Raw genomic sequence first — 22705 nt, 5'->3', positions numbered from 1 at the left:
TGGGGAATCTAATCCCATTTTAATAGAATATGGGTATTATTTTTTTATTCTATTTAAAACATATTACATCTAAATAACAATATTTTCTTCTATTTTGTAAAGTATGTATCTTGCTCTTATTCTACTGCTGGCTACTTTTAAGTTTTAAAATATCTCTTTATAATTAATTTTTAACTTTACCAATGGAATAATATATGAATATTTTATGATGGTTTTCAACTAAATATTATATAAAATAGAGGAAAGAGACTGTATTTTTTTAAAAAGCTGTAGCCGTATAAGTTGAACTATTAGCGACCTTTGTCAAATATGCTATCATTTTCTTTCCCTTAAATAGAAAAGCCAAACAAAGAACAAGGATAAACAGATAAAACTCCTCAATGAAATCTTACATGGAATTAAGGTAATATAAAAGGAATGTGATTTTAATTTCACTATTTAGAATACAGTAATGGTAGTGAATAAATTAATTTTTTACCATTCGTAATATCAAAGAAATATGTATTGTTGGCAGAGTATTTCAAATTTCATATATAGGAATTCTTATTGTTAAAAAAGCATTTAAAGGGGTGGCTGAGTAGTCAGTTGGTTAAGCCTCTGACTTCAGCTCAGGTCATGATCTCACAGCTCATGGGTTCGAGCCCTGCTAACAGAGCACAGAGCCTGGAGCCTGCTTCGGATTCTGTGTCTCTTCAGATTCTGAGCCTGTGTCAGGCTCTGTGCTAACAGCTCAGAGTCTGGAGCCTGCTACCGATTCTGTGTCTCCATCTTACTCCCTGCCTCTCCCCTGCTCATGCTCTGTCTCTCTGTCACTCTCAAAAATAAACATTTCAAACAATAGCACTTAAATAAAACCAAATAAAATGCAGGTGTTTTCTTTTTGTTTCTCACCCAACAACTAGACATAAATAGCCCAAAAGACACAAGAGAGAGCGCTAGAGAGGGACAGAGAAAGAGAGAGAGAGAAATCTCAAGCAAGCTCTGCACTATCAGCACACAGCCTGATGTGGGGCTGGAACTCAAAAGCTGAGAGANGTCACTCTCAAAAATAAACATTTCAAACAATAGCACTTAAATAAAACCAAATAAAATGCAGGTGTTTTCTTTTTGTTTCTCACCCAACAACTAGACATAAATAGCCCAAAAGACACAAGAGAGAGCGCTAGAGAGGGACAGAGAGAGAGAGAGAAATCTCAAGCAAGCTCTGCACTATCAGCACGCAGCCTGATGTGGGGCTGGAACTCAAAAGCTGAGAGTTCATGACCTGAGCCAAGAGGAAGAGTCATGTGCTTAACTACTCAGCCACTCAGGCACCTCTAGATTTTTTCTAAAGGGCAAAGTTTGTAAAGCCCACATGGAATTTCCTTCTGGAATTGATGGTTGCAGAGGAAATTTTCTCTGTCTTGTGCATCTATCATTATGAACATAGGATATGCTATTATATGTACACATAGATTCACTTTAGGAATCAGTAAAAATTCTGTATTGTGCTGTGTAGAACTTTAACAAAATTGAAAATTACTGAAGTGAAAGACATAGTTAAGGATACCTTGAGATGAGACTGATATAATTCACTTACTTATCTGCAATTAAGAGTAGCCATAAGTAGCTCTGAAATTTAACTCAGTTTTATTGAATAATTGATATTCAGTCAGTTAAGTGCCTGACTCTTGATTTCAGCTCAGGTCATGATGTCACAGTTCATGGGTTTGAGCTCTGTGCTGGCAGCGCAGAGCCTGCTTAGGATTCTCTCTCTCCATCTCTCTATGCCCCTCCCCCTCTCACACTGTCTCTGTCTCTAAGTAAATAAATAAACAAACAAAGATTGATATTCATGAAAGGAAATTTGTATTATCGTAAGACTAGGACAGTATAGATAAAATAAAAGAACATCTCCTAGAGATCTGAGCAAAGTCGAAAATTTAAAATAGCAGTCCCAGCAGTGAATATACTAGAATACTGGTAAAGGATCAAGTATAGGGAAGTTTAGAGTATAGGGTAGTTTACAGGTGTGGGCAGTCAGCATCCCTGGGGCTTGGGGGAGGAAACAGATGCCATCTCTCTGATAATGATAATAGTTATCATTTAGTGAACAATTTCTGTGTGTCACATGCCATACTTATCTCTTTGTATCTGTTTCCTCATACAATTCTAAGGAACCTCAAGAAAATAACTTCTCCTCTTCATTTTCCAAATAAGGAAACAAAGTTGCTGAGCAGTTAAGTGTCATGTCTGAGTTCACAGAGCCAGTGAGAGATTTTTAGAGTTCTCCAGAGAGACGGAACCAAAAGGATGTGTGTGACTGTATATATTCCAATTTACAATCTCAAAACTCTAGTCACCTTTCAGAAAATGGCAAGCCCCATGCCACAGTCTTCAAGAAATTGGGAGGTCATGGAAAGGAACATACATACTGAGAAATGGGGAGTGGACAGGCGTGAGAGCTGAACCAGCAGGAAACATTAAAGATTAAACTAGACATAAACACTATGGGGCTCATGCCCAGAGCTGGGATGTTGCTGAAGTATGGCTCAAGAATAAGCTATTGGTGGGTGAGAAGGACATAAACCTAGAGAGATGATGATTTTCTTCTCCCAGACCTCTACTCCCCTCCCCCGCCAAAAAAAACCCATAATACAAGGAAATACTTTTTTATGTTTATTTACTTTTAAGAGAGAGAGCATGAGCTGGGGAAGGGCAGAGAGGGAGGGAGACAGAGAATCTGAAACAGACTCTGTGCTGTTAGCACAGAGCCTGATGTGGGGCTCTAACCCATGAACAGTGAGATCATGATCTGAGCCCAAGTTGGACTCTCAACCAACTGAGCTACCCAGGAGCTTCAGGAAAAATTTTTGACTCAGGTGAAAATAGGAACATTCTTGCTTTATGAGTTTAATGTCTTTTTTTTTTTTTTAGAAGCTTTTACAATTGTGTGTATGTTGGGGGCCAAGGGGAGTATATTGTGTATATTTGTATGCGTGCATGTTTTTATTGCTTATATGATATTGATTTATCAAATAGTCATTGCCTCCTTTATAGATCCTCAAACTTTATGCATGGGAACCCTCCTATAAAAAGAAGATTGCTGAAATTCGAGAACAGGAGTTAGAAGTTCAAAAATCAGCTGGGTATCTTGCTGTATTTTCTATGCTGACATTAACTTGCATTCCATTCTTGGTGAGTGTGTATAATATTTCCTGTTTCGATTTGCAAATTTGATTTGTAGATCACCTCCAAATTACCTAAGGTGTCCAGAGTGGAGTCTTTTGTATCTGAATTAACATTTTCATGAAATGCAGTCTTTGATTTATGTAGATTAGAGAATGGAAGTTTTAAAGAAGAGGAAAGTATATGTATTCTCATCGGTCTGTATTTTTTACATATAATAAAATGTTACTTCTTTATAAATTTCTCACAGATCAAACATGTGCATTTATATCCTTAAACAATATAACTTGCATTTCAGAGTTTAATTTCAGGTATAAAATTCCTTGATTGGTGTGATTAAGCATGACCCAAAGGCATACTATTTGGAGTTGGGAAGGGAACGGACATTTATTGAGTGCTGTTCCTGCATGCCAGACAAGTTAATAGAGGTTGCCAAGTTTCATTCTTGCAATGATAAAGCATTGCTTTTCTCATTTCACAATAGGAAATGGAAGTCCATTCTACTTTGGTGATATCCTCAAAGTTATATGATTAATATTTGGAGGCACATTGATATGACCTGGGGGCATTCTCTTTCTGTCATACCATGTAAACATTGGGAATCCCATGCTATTTAAACTAGAATATAAAGTGCCTTGAGGTATGACGCAATGAGTGAAAGCCAAAGGAAAACCAAAGTACATAGAGCTGAAGCATCAGTTTTAATCAAAGTTACCACTCCCGGTGGTGATGGAGATCAGGAGAAGTTCCCTATGTCTCCCTGGCTGTCAATCTTAAATATTATTATTTTTTATTTAAATAAATATATGGGTATTATGAAAATAAAAGTGATATTTACATTTGGAATCCTTTGGCAAAAATGTCTAAGAAGTATTTGCTTAAGCTAAGTTCTGTGTACATGATAGTATATTCTCATGCGTATGTGAACTTTTCTGCCTTTTCTGAATGACACAAGAGTAAATATAAATGTTATGAACCATGATTTATTCATACTTTCTTCAGTTAATTTTATGACTCACAGAAAGTATAATCATTACATATGAGTCAGGATGTATATATATACCATTGGAAAATAAATTTACATAATACTCTATCTTAAAAATAAGATGTATTAGTACACATTTTACTTATTTTTTTTTTACTTTTTAAAGTTTATTTACTCTGAGAGAGAAAGAGTGGGCCGGGTGGGACAAAGAGAGAGGAAGAGAGAGAATCCCAGCAGGCTCCACACTGGCAGTGCATTAGTACACATTTTAAATGGGAATAAAAACTAGTAAGAACATGATATCAAAAGAAGGGACTTGGACCACACGGTCTCAATGATGCAGTGTTATAAGATACACAATGTATGATCTGAACATTTATTTTATATTCTTCAGCAATCATACTGAATAATACTGGATTTTGGTAAACAACAATAAAAAAGGATTTAACATTTTTCCCCTAATTTGAGGGACTTTAACTCATACTGTTGTTAGCACTGAGTAATTGAAGAAAAGAACATGTCTATATTTTTTAGGTGTCCCTGGCAACGTTTGGCATCTATTTCCTATTGGATGAAGGAAACATTTTAACAGCCACTAAAGTGTTCACATCTATGTCTTTGTTTAATATTTTGAGGCTTCCTTTGTTTGATTTACCAATGGTGATCTCAGCTGTGGTCCAGGTACATCCAAAATATGCTTAAACTAAGAGTCATTCATCTACTGAAGTCTTTGGTTTTGCACATTTTACCTCAATGTCTTTCAGTATTTATTTCACTTTTTGTGGTTGTTTTACGCTGTTTTCAGAATTAATCTCCCAAAATTAATGAGTAATAGAGAACTTTAATGAATGGAAAAAATTTTGTCTTTTTGCCTATCCTTTTCTTCTATCAAAATGACTTTTAAGTGTTTCAATATAAGATATTGTTTTCTTTGCTAAGCATTTCTTTTATTTAGCTTTTTAAAAGGTGGTGTTAGACATGACATCATCAAAAGTCTCATTTTCTGTTTTCAGTTGAAAAATGTTTAACTAGGTGCTTTGTATGGAACTGGATATGAATGTTTCCTCAGGGTTCAGCAGCATTTCTTTTCTACTGAATGAATAAAACAGGGAAACAAGTACATTGAAAATATCAGTCTGCCAACAAACCATGTATGAGGTATCTGCTTTAGCAGGTCTTTATTGTAATCTCTATTCGCTGGAAGCTCTTTGAATATTATAATGAGTAGAAAGCTGATAAAATCACAGGGAATGTGGAGCATGATCCCTTTGCCCTGAGATTTTGTTAAATTTTTTGAATGTCAGGTGTCGATTGATGGGTGCCTGGGTGGCTCAATCTGTTAAGCATCTGACTTCAACTCAGGTCATGATCTCACAGTTTGTGAGTTTGAGTCCCACTTCGAGTGACCTCCCTACCCACTTTGGGTGAGCTTGAGCCCCACCTCTGTCTTTCTCCTCCCTCTCTCTCTGCCCCTTGTGGGTTTCTCTCTGTCCCTTCCTCATTTGTGTCTTCTCTCTCTCAGAAAATAAACATACATTTTTTATATTGTTTAAATAAATAGTTACTTATAATTACTAACAGTAACTATGATGGCAATAATTATAGTAAGTCATATTAATTATATTAAAATTACAGTACTAATAGCACATTATTTGAATAAATATGTAGTGAATACCAAGTAATCCATTTTTGTTATATCATACCTGTTTTGGTTGTTATTTTACTAATAATGACCAACAGAGGGCATAGAAGTACTATTGATGTGATGCTTCTAACAACTTGTTTCATGACATTAAGAAAAAGCCATTCTTAGAATAAGTATTGTTTTCCTTTCAAAATTAGAATCTAGCTAACGGTCTAGTATCTCAAAGTGTTCTCCAACTCCTAGTGGTACACTGCTGCCTTCACTAAATAAATATGGAGAGCAGTTGTCAAAAGAAAGAAAGAAAAGGAAAGGAGAGGCAAGAAAAGAAAAAGAGATGGCCCTGCATACTAATATGCAGCACTTGGTAAACAAAACCATGGCCCAATTACATCTTATCCACTAACAATAGATGTCTTCTAGCATAGTGTGAATAAAAACATCCTAGAGATTTCATTTAAGTCAGTTTCAGGAAAACAAAATTGATTTTATTTATCTTAATTGTAGCTAAGCATTTTATAGCTTTTTTACTAAAACTAAATGTTATTATTGCCAAAAGTATCATTTTATACTCAGAAGCAGAACTCATCCAACAGTTCTGAAGCTGCTTTTAAAAACGAATCTTTCTATAATTATTAATGACATAGTCATTATGGCTTTATTAGAGTGTTCAGGAGTAATATTTGTTTCTTTTTCTCATGGCTTCCTGTATATATAACATTTGTTTTGGTCTTTGATACTTGATGCTGTTCTTTCTTTTTTAGGAATGAAATTACTTATAAACCTGAAAACAATTCAAACTATGCTTACTGAAAATTTATATCAGTGTCTTCAATTTGCATCAAAAATTTTTAATCGTGCTGTAAAGTCACAACAAAAATTTTTTAGTTGAAGTTCTCCTTGACCCCCAGATAAATTCCATCTGTGTTTATTTTATAGACAAGAATATCATTGGGTCGGTTGGAAGACTTTCTCAACACTGAGGAGCTTCTTCCTCAAAATATTGAAACAAACTACACAGGAGGTCAGCATTTCCCCTGCCTTCAGTATTTATTTGACTTCTGGGTTGAAGATAATTGGCTACAAAATGCACCATTGTATTTATTTTTCTTCTCAGATCATGCCATTGGTTTTACAAATGCTTCCTTCTCCTGGGATAAAACAGGGATTCCAGTACTAAAAAAGTAAGTCATAATTTGGGAATAATTAAAAACAAAAAAAGTTTTAGCATTGAATTCTATAATATTCCATATTTTTATTTCTTTGAGTTTTTAAAACAGAAGATGAATATATTGAAATTTACAAGAGTTTTTTTAACCTCTCATGATACCTTCCATTTTTATGGATTATTTTTTTCCCTCTCTTGCTTTCAATTCATTTCCTCTGTTTCCTCTGTAGCATTTGTTGTTTGCAGTTTGGAAGGTTAGGTATTCATAGAATGATGTAGTATCATACGAATAGAAGCGATTTCAATGATGATGCTCTAACTTATCTAGGTATATACATTAAAAACTGTAACAAGAACTTGCTATATCAACTCTCGTCTTTTCTTTATGCAGCTTGAATATAAAGATTCCAGAAGGAGCTTTAGTGGCTGTCATAGGGCAAGTTGGATCTGGAAAATCATCTGTGATTTCTGCAATTCTGGGAGAAATGGAGAAACTTACAGGAGTTGTTCAAAGAAAGGTAAAGCCAACAATACATTCATTCTATATCTCCTAGTGTATATAGCCTACAGCCAACACATGGTTAGTGTCCTAAGAATTTATCAAATCAAATTGAAGATTCAAGTATTTAATGGGCATTTCTAGTTTGTAACAAACATTTCAATTTCCACAAAAATTGATTAGCTATGGATGGATTAGTAACAGCATTCTGTCCTCCAAATACTTTAGCAAATCATTTATGAATGCTTATGGTAGTGGTTTGATGATCTTAACTCAATTGCAACCAATTATAGAGAAACTAATGTGATTTATATTTTAATTTGATTTGCTTTCTAATTATCATTCATTGCAAAGTTCCCTAAGTAATTACAGCCACATTTCTAAGAAGTCTTGTAGTTGCTCATCAGTAGGATCTTTGACCTAGAAAAAAATAAAAATAATAATATTGATAGATTACTTTTAAATTTCAGCACTTGAACTAGGGAGAGGATTACTCCAAGCCTTTTGTTCTATTCTTAAAGATCAATAGGAATAAGAATTCAACAGGTTCTTAATCAGCTGTTTCTTTTTTGAAACACTCCACTATCTAATGAGTTTTTCCTTAGCTTTAACTAACTCTTAGGTTAAATACTAACCTAATGCTAACCTACTCCTCACTTCTGACAAGATGGAAAAGTTTTATGGATGTGAGACCAGTTTCTTCACAGTTTTGTCTCTAGAAAGAATCAATTCTAACTCTTTTATTTTTCTTCATAATATATATGTCTTCGTATCCTTATATATTTCCTAATTCGAATCCTCCAATGAGTAGCTCTTTATTCTTTTCTGTCTCAGCATTACTGTTACTTATTTTAGGATCAAAATCTGGGACTTTTTCTGATATGATTATACTGAATGGAATATCCCTACTTTTTAACCTTAAGTATATTGTGTTTATAGCCTTATGCTCTTCATAATAATTGCAGTCAGCCATTCGTCTATAGTTGAAGATAATTGTACCTTATCCTAGACCAATGAATATCCTTTTAAAATGTTATGATTATCATATTGACTTTATTTTCATTTAGTCACTTCAGCTATTTTTACCATGCAATTATTGCACACATACTGTATGCTTGATACTTAGTACCAGGGAAACAAACATGAATATGATATACCCCTCTTTTTACAAAGTTCATAGTCAAGTGAGGGAGATACTAAAATCAATTGTAACGAGTGTTTAAATCAGATATAAAAAAGTCAACCAAAGTATAAAAAACAACAAATTCTGCTTTGAAGAGTTAGAAAAATTATGGAGAGAAGGTAGCCTTTTATTTGTTCTTGAAAAATAATTAGGAATTAATCAAGATAACAACAACATCAAGTCTGGGTTTCATCTGATGCATTAATGTGCAAAGACCTAGCCTGGCTCTTGGCAGAATCAACTAGCTCCCTGTGAATTTTAATGGTTATTTTTATCTTCATTATGATTGTTGAGGCTCTTATGGTAAGATTTAAAGATAATTTCTGATACCTTTGAGGGTTTGAAATTAAGAAAGTGTTCATGGTGATGCAAGAAACCATAACAATGCTGTTCCTAATTATAAAGCAGAGAGAACACCCTTTGTTTAAATTAAGCTAGGGTTGTGGAAGAGAAAAGATATTCTCTGTCAATATCATTGACCACTTTGTCCTTCAGGAAGTTCTTTGGTCCAGAGCAATGGCAGGACATAAGGTGTCATATATGAATTATTTCCCAAAACATTTTTAATACTAAATTTATAACTGTTGTTCTTATTATCTCTGATTTAGTAATAATAATCATAACAATGGACTTGACACTTTGTATTGCTTTTGTGTTTTATCTTTCTGTTCCTCAAGGATTCACATGAGCATTTTCTTGAGGAATGTTATGTTACAGTGTTCAACCTCCAGTCTCCTGGTTCTCAGTATCAAAGGTTCACACCAGGCAGTATTCATTCAGAGTATTTAGTATCCCGTGTTGTTTGATGGAACATTAGAAATTTGGAAGATTATTTTTGAATTAGCAAATCTTCTTTTGTGGTTTCATTATAAGAATAAAATGAAACAAAAACACATTTTCATTTGTATATAAAATTAAAACAATAATTACTATAAAAATTAAAGGAAACATTTACACCTTTGTGAAAATGGATCAACTCTTCTTCAGCTCCAGTCATACCAACACATCGAGTCTATACCTCTCAATGTAGTATTTAGTTTCTGTTTTATATTTTGCACCATTTTGGCTGTTATTCAGTCTTTTCTCCTGTGTTTTTATCCTCTGTTCCCTTATCTTACCAAATACATAGCAAGTGCTCAAAATCTCTATCACTTATGAATTGATTTAATATTATTTTAACCAAAGGTTATTCACTAGACAAAGCAATTCAGGAGCAATTACTTTTGTGTTCAAGATTGAGTCAGATCAGAATTCTATTGTTTTAGATCAAAAGCCACTCCATGTCTTACCTACTCAAAAAAGAAGAATGAAAGTTAATCTTTGATCTTTAAAGTACCTGACAGAAATCAAAAGGCTAATAGTTATATGCATATACATAAGTTCATAGGTCAAAAAGTAAGTTCAGTGTCTTGTATTGTTACACAGTGCACAGTAGTCAAAGTAAATTTTTAAAAATCAATGTTTGGATAGAGTCCTGTGGTAGATTGAAACATAAGTCTCTAGTTCAAATACTGTGGGTCCTTTCTAAGAAAGGAAGGGTTAGTTAAAAGGATATTTTATGCAACAGACTGTCATATATTCAGGAATCATTTGGAGACATAAAATCATCGAAAACTAAACTTAGGAACAGTGAGTATGTGGAAGACACATTTGTGTCATCCAGTTCCCTCTTCTAGGAAAGGCTTGCCTCCCAGCTGTGGGAATACATACAGCAAGTCAGCTCCTTCAGGGTTGCCTGCTGAGAATGGCCTGGCTAAGGCCCCACTCCTGAAGGTCAGGCCAATTGAGCCTAACACAGAACAAGTCTGATGGGTAATACTCCTCTGTGTCTCTCTGGAAGGTTGGCCAAAGTGTTATTGGATCTGGATCACAGAGTAACTTCTCTATCTACCCAATCCTCCTAACTTCTTTCTTCCATAAGAATTGATCCCAAATAAACAAATTGGGCTTCAGGCTCTGTGTTGTGGGCCAAACTATGCCCCCCCATTCATATGTTGAAGTCTTAATCCCAAGAATGTGACTGTATTTGGATAGAGGGTCTTTAAAGGGGCAATTAAGTCAAATAAGGTCAATAGAATGGGCCTTATTCCAATATGACTGATGTCCTGTGAGAAGAAATTAAGACACACATACCCACACGGAGGGAAGGCCATGTGAAAACTTGAGAAAAGGCAATCATCTACCAGTTAGAGATTTAGGCCTCAGGAGAAATCTTGCCAACAACTTGTTGTTAGACTTCTAGCCTCCAGAATTGTGAGACAAAAATGGCTGCTGGAGTTGACTAATTTACTCAGCCTTTACTTCTAGAAAACTCCAACAAAGACACATAACTTCAATGGAAACTACAGAGAAAGCAAATAAGAAGCACAAAAGTAACTCATCTGAAGGGGCTTGTAATAAACATATATAAAATTAAAATGTGAATAGGATATATTTGTATTTAAGAAATAACCTCGTTCTTTAACAATTCAATTTAAAGTTAAAGAAAACAAAACCATGGACTAAATATGTTTATGTTCCTTTAATGTGGTACATGGAATTTTTTTCTATTCCCTTGTTAAGAGTATTTCCTTTATTTCTCTCTTTTTTAGGGTTCTGTGGCTTATGTTGCCCAGCAGGCCTGGATTCAGAATTGCATTTTACAAGAAAACATTCTCTTTGGCTCCACCATGCAGAAGCAGTTTTATGAGCGAGTATTGGAAGCCTGTGCTCTCCTTCCTGATTTGGAGCAGTTACCAAATGGAGATCAAACTGAGATTGGAGAAAGAGTAAGGAAAATATAATTCATCATATGCAGGGACAAAATTCCATTCAGCCATGCTAATACAATATTTATAGTCTTTTTTCTGAAGTCTTAAAGAGGTATCTACAACTAACATTTTTAAAAATCATTACAGAATTCCTTTGAAAGAGATGGCAATATTAAGGACAAATAATTATCTATAATTGACTATTTGCAAAACAGATTTAAAATCAGCAGGGAATGCTGTCGTTAGTATCCACGTGGGGGAACAAAACCCCACCAACTGGATTATAGCACTTTGTTTTTACTTGCTCGATAATGCTGTTCACTGTCTAATGAGTGAATGATAGTTTTGTTTTTTTTCCTGTATCTTTTGTGTGCAAAGTCAAGCTTAGGACAGTAGCAACAGAGCACCAGTCTCCAACAGTGACACCGAGGCCAGGTTCTAAAAAGACTCTGAGACAATACTGTTGTTGATGTGCCTTCTCCGTGTTTGCTCATTCTTGCTTAAAAGGATCTTGCTTCCCATATTCTTTGTTCTATTTTATTTTCATTGCGTTAATGAATAGTCATTACTCTGCTCAGTGTTTTGGAGTTAAAACAAAACAAAACAAGAGAGCATGAGCCAAAGTATGAACCCCGAGAGATTATCTCTGACCCGTGACTAAAATCTCCATTAATTAAACATGAATGCAAAAACAGCCTCTGCCTATGATTCATGGTGCTGTGAAGATGGGTAAATGATCCTTACCAAGTGCTTTGAGTTTCTGAAAAGAGAATCAGCATAGCATTGTTAGGTGTTTTTAACCCTGGCCCCAAGTTGTTTAATAGTCCTGTTATAGAAAATGATAAGTAAAATAATTAGAGAACAAAAAGATAGAAAGTAGAAATATTTAAAATTCTAGAATGAGGCAACATTTACCTTTTAACTAGACTTATGTTGCCTATGTTCATAGCCTGTTACTTTGCAGATGTATTTTCTCAAGTTATTAAATAGATTTCATTTTTTCTACCACTTCTGTGTTTTTTTTTTTCCTGGTGTCTTTGCTATCCCCAGGTGAAATGACACCATAGCTAAAATGATGCAGAAATGTGACTTCTTCAAACTTATTAATACATATTAAATATTATGATGATAAAGCCAATCCCTAATAATGTGAAATAGTTGATGGCATGTAAGTAAAAAGAATTTAAAGAAGAAAAAAATTCAAAATGTGAAATATATTAAATATAGGCATAAATGTCATTGTCATATACAACTTAGGCTTTTTGTAATTAGATGTCTCCCAATCTGATGATGTGATTTAAAATAAACATGTAATTGACTATTTCTTTTTTCTTTTTTTTTATTTTAATAGTTTATTGTCAAGTTGGTTTCCATATAACACCCAGTGCTCATCCCCACAAGTGCACTCCTCCATGCCCATCACCCCCCTCCTCCCCCACCCAGCAGTCCTCAGTTTGTTCTAGGCATTCAAGAGTCTCTCATGGTTTGCCTCCCTCCCTCTCCCTTTCTATTTTTCCCCTTCTCCCCCATGGTCCTCCATTAAGTTCCTCCCAATCTCCTATACGTGCAAACATATGGTGTCTGTCCTTCTCTGCCTGACTTATTTCGCTCAGCATAACACCCTCAAGGTCCATCCATGTTGCTACACATGGCCAGATTTCATTCTTTCTCATTGCCATGTAGTATTCCATTGGACAGATAAACCACATTTTCTTGATCCATTTGTCCGTTGATGGACACTTAGGCTCTTTCCACGTTTTGGCTATTGTTGAGAGTGCTGCTCTGAACATTGGGGTCCATGTGCCCCTATGCATCAGCACTCCTGTATCTCTTGGGTAAATTCCTAGGAGTGCTATTGCCAGTAATTGACTATTTCAAAAGGAAATCTGTTTACAGCTGTTTATGAGACAACTAAGATAACAGATATAGAATTTTCTTCACTTTTATTCATCTTTTCCTTTGGCATTCTTCACTTGACCACAAATATTTATTAATCTGTTATATGATTTTATTCTGCTATGGGATACATAATGGTGAGCAAGGGAGCTGTCCCCCTACCTTCAAGAGATTTGCAATCCAGTGGATCTCTGCCAATGACATTATCAATCGTCTTTATTAATATTTAGTAATTACCTAGTGTCAGACACAATCTATGTGCTGGGAGTGCAAGGATGAACTAGACCATAGGCTTGTGAGGGAGACTGATGTGGGTATTACCATTTCTGATAATGGGATGAGTAAACTGAGCACCACAAGACAGGAATGGAAGGAACGATTCACTTTACTTGGCACAGTGGGTAGAAGATTGCTTTCGAAAAGGACCTCTTAGAGTGAATAGCTTTTGAATTAGAAAGGGAGGATATGGGCTCTGAGCAGAATGAACAGCCTGGGCCAGTATGCCTGGCAGGCTACGGTCACGTGAGGGCAGTATCAGGAGAGTGGTTGAAAGATGAGTTAACACCAGAACGTGAGTATTGGAGATTTATACTAAGGAATTTGTTGTTGCTCATGGATGATGGCAGATGAGATGTGGGTATCCCAGGTTTTTAAACAAAGTGATGACATAGTCACAGGGTATGCAATGACAAGGCAGAGGATGAATTGGAGAGAAGAGTGATTGGGGGAGAATAGCTAACTAATGTTGATTGTGTCTGCACTTGGTGTTGGATTTGTTATAAGTATCTATTGTAAATGTCTTATTAAATACTCATGAAAAACCCATGAGTTGGGACTGTTATAATCACACACAGACACACACACACACACACATTTCTTTATATATATATTTTTGCATGCCTGTCTCCCCTGCTAAACTGTGACTTCCTCGTGATAGAGGCTCAGTTTCATTATTTTTGAATCTCAAGTGTTAGCATACCACCCAGAATATGATTACACAAAGGAGGTATTTGTTGAGTAGGCAGAAGATGAGAAAGTCAAGAAAGCAATGACAGTTTACAATTAGAGGTAACTGGCTAAGTTCTGTGCTGCAAGGAAAGCTTTCAAGTCAGATCTATAAACACTAAATATAAAATAAATCAAGTAAATTGGGCCTGGCCCAATAATTCTCTATACGGGGCTGTACATGTCGACTTTAATTCTCACATGGAATGATGTATATTCCTTATTCTTGCTTCTTAGAGTTGTACTTTTGCCAACAAGACTTGTACTAATCTTTCTATAGAATAAAATAGGACATGATGATTACTGCTTTAGTAATTTAGCTATTATTCTCAATTTTCTATGTGTCAATTTAAAAATGATCACTGGTGTCAGTATATGGTTGGCAGCCAAAAGTCTTATTTAATATATCAGAGGCATGACTTTTCAGAGTTAGGGGACTGGAAATTCTTTTCTCCTTAATTGTTAGTATCTACTTTTGAGAGTAAGCCATTAAGAGAAAGCTGATGTATCTGTTAATTTGCACAAGTTAGTAGCAATTGGAAATAGGGGATGGGTGTAGGAATTGGGTGTAGGATTTGGGAAGAAAGAAAGGTTTGAGGGTTAATCTTGAGTTGTCATCTGTCCATGCTGCAGAAGGGAAATTGAATGTCACTCTATGCTTTGAGATTTACCTATTTTTGGTCATAGTTTTTTCTCCTGCTCCATTTTCAGGGTGTGAATATAAGTGGGGGCCAGAAGCAGCGAGTGAGTCTGGCCAGAGCTGTGTATAGTGGGGCTGACATCTACCTCCTGGATGATCCCTTTTCTGCAGTTGATGTTCATGTTGGAAAACAACTTTTTGAAAAAGTGATTGGGTCTTCGGGAATTTTGAAAAACAAGGTAGCCATAGTGTTATTTATGCTTTTGGGGGGTAAAGGGGGTAAAAGGAAGATAATCTGACTCACATTGTGCCTAAAATTCCACTATTTTGTTCATTTGTTGAAGCAAAGTAGTGAAATGTCACATGAAAAAGAGGGTGTTACATTAATCATTTTACAGGCAAATTTTAATGAATATTTTTAAAGTTTTATTTACAAGTTTACTCTGACAACAATTTATGTGATTGTTACCTTATAGACTGATACCATACTCTTAAGGGGGTTGGTATGTCAAAATGACTTATTTTTAGTTTAGTTGATTTTTTGAAAAATAGTATTCTCATATGTAGCACTTTCATAAAAAGTATTATTTTACCAATTATTTATTACTTAAAATTATGATATTATTAACACAGTAATAACAATTCAGTTCTTTTGTGAAAGGGCCAAGAAGAAGGGTATTAATATTTACTGAGTGCATTCCATGTCTGACACTAAATTAGTTCATTTAGTTCTTATATCAAGTCTCTGAATAGGTATTGACATTATTCCTGTTTTACCTCTGAGGGAACTTGTGGCTCAGAAGAGTTTGATATAGGTTGCTTAGCTTAAGAAGAGCAGAGATTTTAATAACATTTAGAATTGTTGAATCACTATGTTGTACACCAGAAACTAATGTAACATTGTGTGTTAACTGTACGTTATTCTTTTTTACTTTAAAAAAATTTAAATGTTTATTTATTTTANGGGGGTGCTCTGTGCTGATACCAGAGAGCCTGATGCGGGGCTTAAACTCACAAATCTTGAGGTCATGACCTGGGCCAGAGGTTAATTGGTGATTAACCAACTGAGCTACCAGGTGCCCTGAACTGTACTTTAATTTAAAAAAAAAAAAAAGAACAGAGATTTAAAAAAGTCTGACCACAAAGCCATACTCATTCCTTCATAATACGCATTTATAGATTTGTTAATATAAGGCACTCTGGAAACCTTAAATAAATGTGTAAAATGGTAAAGTATATATTTAAGTAAATAATAGATAAATACCTTACTTATCAAAACAAACCCAAGATAAAAACTTCTGGTTCAATCCTACATGTGCATATAAAATAATATGGTAAGATTTAAAAATAAATATTATGAATTTTGATAGGAATCAAATACTTTATTGTAATGCCCTAGGACCTTTAAAAAACTAAGCCATGGATGACAGATATGAAATTTTTAAATTTGTTATGAAATTGATTCATTCTTAATGAATGAAGGATACCTGAACTAAATGGTTAAAAACTTTTGCAATCCAGGGTGCCTGGGTGGCTCAGTTGGTTAAGCGTCCAACTTCAGCTCAGGTCATGATCTTAGGGTTGGTGGGTCTGAGCCCCATGTCGGATTTTGTGCTGAGAGCTCGGAGCCTGGAATCTGCTTCAGATTCTGTGTCTCCCTCTCTCTCTGCCCCTCCCCTGCTCATGCTCTGTCTCTCTCTTTCTCAAACAAACAAACATTTAAACATTTTGCAATCCTTTTTTTTTTTTTAGTCTAGCAGCATATAATCATTCATTGTGAAATATATAAATGGTGCCTTAAACTGGTACCAAACAACAATTACAATCTGAAATAGTAAAAAACAAAAACAAAAACAAACAAAAAAACAACAACAAACTACAGCTTTCTTTAAAACAGATTATTTTTGCTATATTTTACTATAATGCAAGAAATAAAACACTCTGTTTTTCAGACTCGTGTTTTAGTGACACACAACCTCACACTTCTGCCACAGATGGATCTGATTGTTGTAATGGAGAGTGGCAGAGTGGCACAAATGGGAACATACCAGGACCTGCTGCCTAAAACTAGAAACCTCACACATTTGCTTCAGGCCTTCAGTGAACAAGAAAAAGGTGAGACACAATGAAAAATATGCCTAAGACACAGTGTGCCTACCCATTCTGAAAGTCCATTAATTGTGTGATTTCTTACAATGCATTTTTCTTTATTCATCCTGCTTAAGTAAGGAGCTGGGCACCTTCCTTTCTCTAGAAAAGAAACTAATACATTGGGACACATCAGCTAAAAATTAACCTCATTTATGATTTTTAACCAAAATGTTATGCCCCAAGATCTGTTTGTTCATCTATGAAATAAGAGATTAGATGACTTATAAGCTCTATCGCAGGTCTAGAATATAATGGGTCTAAACATTCTACTTTCTTTTAAATTAGGACCAGGGAGCATAAATCTATGTCAAGTAAATAATAAATATTTTAAACACATTGTTGCATGTTGAGGGAGAGAAAACTAAAAGGAATCTGAGGAAAAACAAAGGGGAATGATATTTGTCTAACTTTTATTATGAATTAAAGATTGAGTTTATTTACTACTTTTCCTTACTATACTCCTAGCATTTTAAATTAAGGTTCATAAATGTTTATGGAAATGAGGTGGTTTGACCCTTACCTAATTTAGACACAGGGATGTTTGAAATCAAGCATTCTAGGGATTCTTTATTTCCCATCTCCAAAAGCTTAATGCACATCATCTCTTTTTCTACCTAAATGGTTTCTCATGTAGACCACGATGAGTGTTGTCCTGTAACTTCCCAGAATACTACCGAAAATATGACTATAAAATCAGTTAACTATTTCATAATTTGGGGGTAATGGAAGAAGTATAGAGCTATGTCTTAGTATTTCCTATATGAACTGGGTAGCCACTAACTCACTTAACATTGTACCTAGTTATAAAAGTCATAAAAATGCATAACCAGTTTATAACAAGATCGGTGCAATTTATTATTCGAATATTGTGAAATCAAAACACAAAGCAATTTTGCTGATGTGTTTCCTTTTCAGACTGGAACAAATTCCTATTAGTTATGTACCACTGTTTTTTTATTCCTTGTCTTTATTCTTTCTCAAATTCAAATATTCTATTTGTAGATGCATTCAGAAACATCTGATGCATCATCAGATATCTGTGGTCATTCTTAATAAAAGAAGCACCTCCTATTCTCCTAGTGGCTAGTGATTTGGGAAGTGATCTCTTGCCTACTCGGTGAGGCTAATAATTCATGTTTAGTATATGTATAGGAAAGAGATGTCTGTGAATGTCTCCTAGGACTAGAATAAGAATGTGGTCTGTCATTTTTTTTTCTTTTCCCAGCACTTAGGTGTTCTCATGCTAGGCAGATTACAGGTACTCAGTAGCTGTTAAACAAGTGAATCTACCGGAGGTACGTCTCCTCAGGAGTAAATGGGATGATTTGGAATGCTATGAACCAGTGTATTTTTAATGTGGCCATTTACTTTAAAGGCCACATGAAATATAAGTTATATGACTTTGGAAAATACAGCTCTAAAAGCAGGCCAGCCAGGTGACCCCCAATCTTCTATCTTTTACCATTCTGGGTATTTTGGGGTTCCAAAATTCTCTGCTGAGATGACATAAACTCTCTCCACAGTAGCCTTCCCAAAGGAAGGCTGATCTACTGGCATTTGCCACTCTTTGGCTTGAGGAATGGTTTTCTTTCTTGAAAGGGTTAGAGTGAGTAGAGCCTAGACATGTGGGCTGAGGTGTCAACAGACATGGTGCAGGATGGGGTCAGGGTAGGAGAAAAGGGGACAGGAGCCTTGATTGAGGCCATGTGACCCAGGACTGTCGTGTTTCCAGAGGAGCTGTTAGGGTTCCAAACACTCTCACATGGACCTTGCCTTGTAGGTGGTTGGGGAGATGTATTGCTCAGGATAAAAAATAGAACTTATTTGTAAATCGGTTAGTTCGATCTGTACCTATTAAATAATTAGTAATATATCATGTGGGGCCTTCATTTATACTCCTGCCCTGGTTCCCACTAATGTGAGGTACAAGCCTGTCCCTGTGGGGCCTTTCTTTTTTTTTTGTTTGCATAAGTAGTAGGGAAAAACCCAAACTATATATGAGAGCATTTTCATTGGGATTTAGAGGAAAAGGATTGTCTGGACAGGAAGTGGAATTTGAGAGGTACAATCCCTAGTTTGAAAACACCCTGTGATCTATCATTTATTTCATTTACCTTCTTTGATCTTGAGTCTGTTCAAGAATTCTTTTAAAGGTACACACACAGTCCTTCCACTTTAAAATCCATGTTAACTTATATGACACCAGGGTGGGAGCAAATGTCAGCACAACTTGGTGGGGAAAACGCTGGGTTGATTTTCGGTGCCCCAGGCACTCGTTCTGACTCTGAGTAACTAGGTGAGTCTTCATAGAGATGACTTAACTCCTTTGGTTCTTTCCATTTATGAGAAATGGGACTTGAACTAGATCCTTTTTTCCTGGTGGCTGATGTGGAATTGAACGATGCACATCTTTATCACTCCAAAAGCAGCCAAAACTGCTTATGACTCAGCCACTTTTTCTCCTTATCATCCTCATCTTTACTATTGGGGTTGATGACAGATAAGTTAAAAAGGTATTTTTTACAGTACAATTTGGGTTGGGATACATCAGACCTTTAAGAATCTATCCAGCTCTGAAGTCTATAAATCTCACCTTTTGTAAATATTATATTAGAGAATCAATCAGAGATAAGAAGAAAGGTCATGAAGAAAGAAGGATATGAGGACTAATGATAAATTTACATGGAATCCCATGTCTCGTAGAGACAGTTGATGTAAGTCAGATTCTTCCGCTTAAGGACTAGTAGAGGTTTATTTCTAGAAATAAGAAAACATAAAATTCATGTAAGACATTGTAGAAATTCCCAAGTCCATTTCCTTTCTTCTAAAAGTGAGAAGTCTAAAATTCAAAGAGTTTAAGTATCATACTATAAAAAAAAGACAAAACCCAGCCAAGTTCTGAGATATTCCTCATTAAATTCACAAACAGTAACTTGAACCTCTCAGTCTTGTAGTTCTAGATGTGAGATTTGGTTTGTGTGACTTGCTTAACTTCTCTCTGTCTGTTTATCTCCAAGATAAAGGGATAATTATAGTATCTTCATCATAGGGGTACTCTTGAGAATTAAGAAAAAATATATATGATTCAGAATAGTGACTGCCACATAGGAAGTTAGTATTAGTGACATTAGTAAGAGCATGACAGAGATTTGGGGAACTTACTATTGTGTTTCATTAGTAATCTTTACGTTAATCACAATTGTCTATAAGGCCTCATTAAATTACATTTTTCTTTTAGAGACTAGAGTCATGTTCCTCTTGAGCAAATACCTAGCCCTTCTGTGGAAGATCCAAAACAAATTAGCACTCTTCTCTAATGTCCAAAAATATATTTTCTGTGGACTTTTTTTATTATGAAATCTCAGTTGTTATGAAGATATTACAAGATATTTCAGGTGAAGGGGAAATAATGGGGAAAATGAAAGGGCTCCCTAAATATCTATGGATCCAGAACACAAAAATTTCTTCAACTGGTATAATCTCTCACCAAATTTCTCACTATTTTAGGCATTGTTTGCTTATATGTGTATGAAAGCACTCACCATCTTCCTCTCCAGCTCATGCTTTAAAGCGACTCAGTGTAATCAACTCCAGAACTAAACTGAAAGACCAAATCTTGGAGCAAAATGATAGGTGAGTATTAGGATGATACCAGGCTCACTGGGATGATGGACTAGTTATAATTTTTTTTAGGATTTAAAACACATCCTTAATAAAGGATCTACACATGATAATGGCTACATATTGTACTTAATGGTTTCCAAATTTTGAACTATAGTTTAGATGGATGTGTCTGAGTTTTTAAGTGAGATCGATGTGACTTAGTTTGGGGAACTTATGCTCATTAGACTTTCAGTAACTTCTAGCTAAATTCTAGTAGAAGAATCTCGTGTGTGTGTGTGTGTGTATGCGTGTGTGTGTGTGTGTGTGTGTACATGCTAAAAATATCTCCAACCTATGGCATTCATATGCACTGCTGATGTGAATGTGAAAATAAGCTTTAGACATGAAAATTCTATAATGAACTGGGGTGATTATCAGTCCAGGATATATAACCTAGAAATATAGACTTGGTGTAGGCATTGAAGAATCTTTTTACTAAGACAAAAGTAAGGAAATAAGGAAAGAAGAGAGGGAGGGAGAAAAGTGGGGAAGGAGGTATGAAGGGAAGTAGGGAAGGAGGAAGTGAAAGAAGGATGGAAGAAAGTGAGAAAGAAAAATAATACAACATTGACCCTAATTGGATTTTGTTATATTACATATCTTTTTTTTTCTTTTGTAAGTTTCTAAAATGAGCAGTAATTGAAGAAAATTACCTTAATCTGTTATTTGCTCCAATGTTCCCCACAGCAACTGCAAATAGGAAAGAAGAAAAAGAAATAATAGGAATAAAAAGATTAACAAGTTGGTGCCAGAATTATAAGGAGTGGTCACTCATCAAAATTGCTAAAATGGAGAATTGGAATGGATTACGGGGAAGCAAGCACTTTGGGATCCAATAGCTTAGAATTCTGTATATTTGACTTTGAATGAAAAATATGGACCTTAAAATGAATTGAATTTATTTATTTTGAAAAAAAGTGGATATCCCTAAGGATGTGTGGATGGCATGGATGTTACAGGTTTGAGTTTTGCCTCCATGATAGATTCAGCTGACTCAATAGATCAAATAAACCATTCTTCCAGGTATTCTGGATTGCTCACCCACCTTCTATAGGCCTTGCTCCAATATTCCCTTTCAATGAAGAGTTTAGGTTTAGCCACCCTATTTTAACATAATACTTCCTCCCCCTTCCTGACTTAATTTTCCCCCCATAATTCTTATTAATTTTCAGTACACTGGAAAACTTACTTTTATTTTGTCTTTACATTATATACTGTATTCTTATAGGTTTTAAGCTGTAGGACAGCAGAAATTTTTATCTATTTGTTCATTGCTTTATTGCCATATAAACAAGTTTCAAGTAAACCCTGAGTAGCTTATAAGCTGATGTGGAATAAATATCTTGTTGGATGGATGAATAAGTAACTAAACTCTGAAAGAACAGTGACTTTAATCCATCATTTATTCTATTTTATTTTTTTGAGCATTATAGCAATGGCTTTTATTAAATGAGTGTCCATTTTAAGCATCCCCAAGAGAAGCAAATCCAGGAGCACTGAATCAGACTTTGAAATCTGTGTGCTGTAGGATCTACACGTCTCTGATCATTAGAAGAGTTTTCACCTGTGTGTAGTTTCACTGGCAGTAAATTCGTAACTTGTTTCAAAAGTTAAAACTTAAAAATCAGTAGGGACTGTTTATGTGATGCTAACTTAATCGTACCCTTCTCTCTGTAATAAATCAATTTCTCATATTTATAAAATCATTGTCAGTCATAATATCTAAATTGAATCCCTCAAAATTTTTGTGAGTCACCTTTGGGAACTTTCTACTTAAAATAAGAATACCAACCCCTATAAAATATACTTACAGATTTGTTTTCTAAACATTTTTCAAGTTGTGGAGAATCAGACTGAAGCCAGAATTCTGAAACTTACTTCTGCAGTAATTGAGAAGCTCGCCTCAACTCTAGTATGTCAGATTTTTGTCAACACAGTCCAGCATCAAGCTTACT

The 22705-nt window shown here is 35.1% G+C and overlaps 1 protein-coding gene across 2 annotated transcripts in view; it reads left to right on the top strand.

Annotated features, from left to right (window-relative positions):
* LOC144232810 (multidrug resistance-associated protein 1-like) overlaps positions 1 to 22705 on the top strand; it is an 83490-nt gene that overhangs the window by 30925 nt on the left and 29860 nt on the right. Inside the window, exons 7-16 of one of the 2 annotated variants that reach the window (XM_077765655.1) lie at positions 338 to 403; positions 3040 to 3177; positions 4688 to 4834; positions 6735 to 6819; positions 6913 to 6979; positions 7355 to 7481; positions 11237 to 11413; positions 15008 to 15175; positions 16889 to 17051; positions 20645 to 20720. In XM_077765655.1, coding sequence (XP_077621781.1) covers positions 338 to 403; positions 3040 to 3177; positions 4688 to 4834; positions 6735 to 6819; positions 6913 to 6979; positions 7355 to 7481; positions 11237 to 11413; positions 15008 to 15175; positions 16889 to 17051; positions 20645 to 20720 — 1214 coding nt within the window. The remainder of the gene's footprint in view (positions 1 to 337; positions 404 to 3039; positions 3178 to 4687; positions 4835 to 6734; positions 6820 to 6912; positions 6980 to 7354; positions 7482 to 11236; positions 11414 to 15007; positions 15176 to 16888; positions 17052 to 20644; positions 20721 to 22705) is intronic. The other variant, XM_077765656.1, reaches the window with a different exon arrangement.

This window comes from Crocuta crocuta, unplaced genomic scaffold (assembly GCF_008692635.1).
Source record: "Crocuta crocuta isolate KB4526 unplaced genomic scaffold, BGI_CrCroc_1.0 scaffold174, whole genome shotgun sequence".
Lineage (NCBI taxonomy): Eukaryota > Metazoa > Chordata > Mammalia > Carnivora > Hyaenidae > Crocuta > Crocuta crocuta.
Note: the sequence above shows the minus strand (reverse complement) of the source record. Positions and strands in the feature narration are given on the sequence as shown.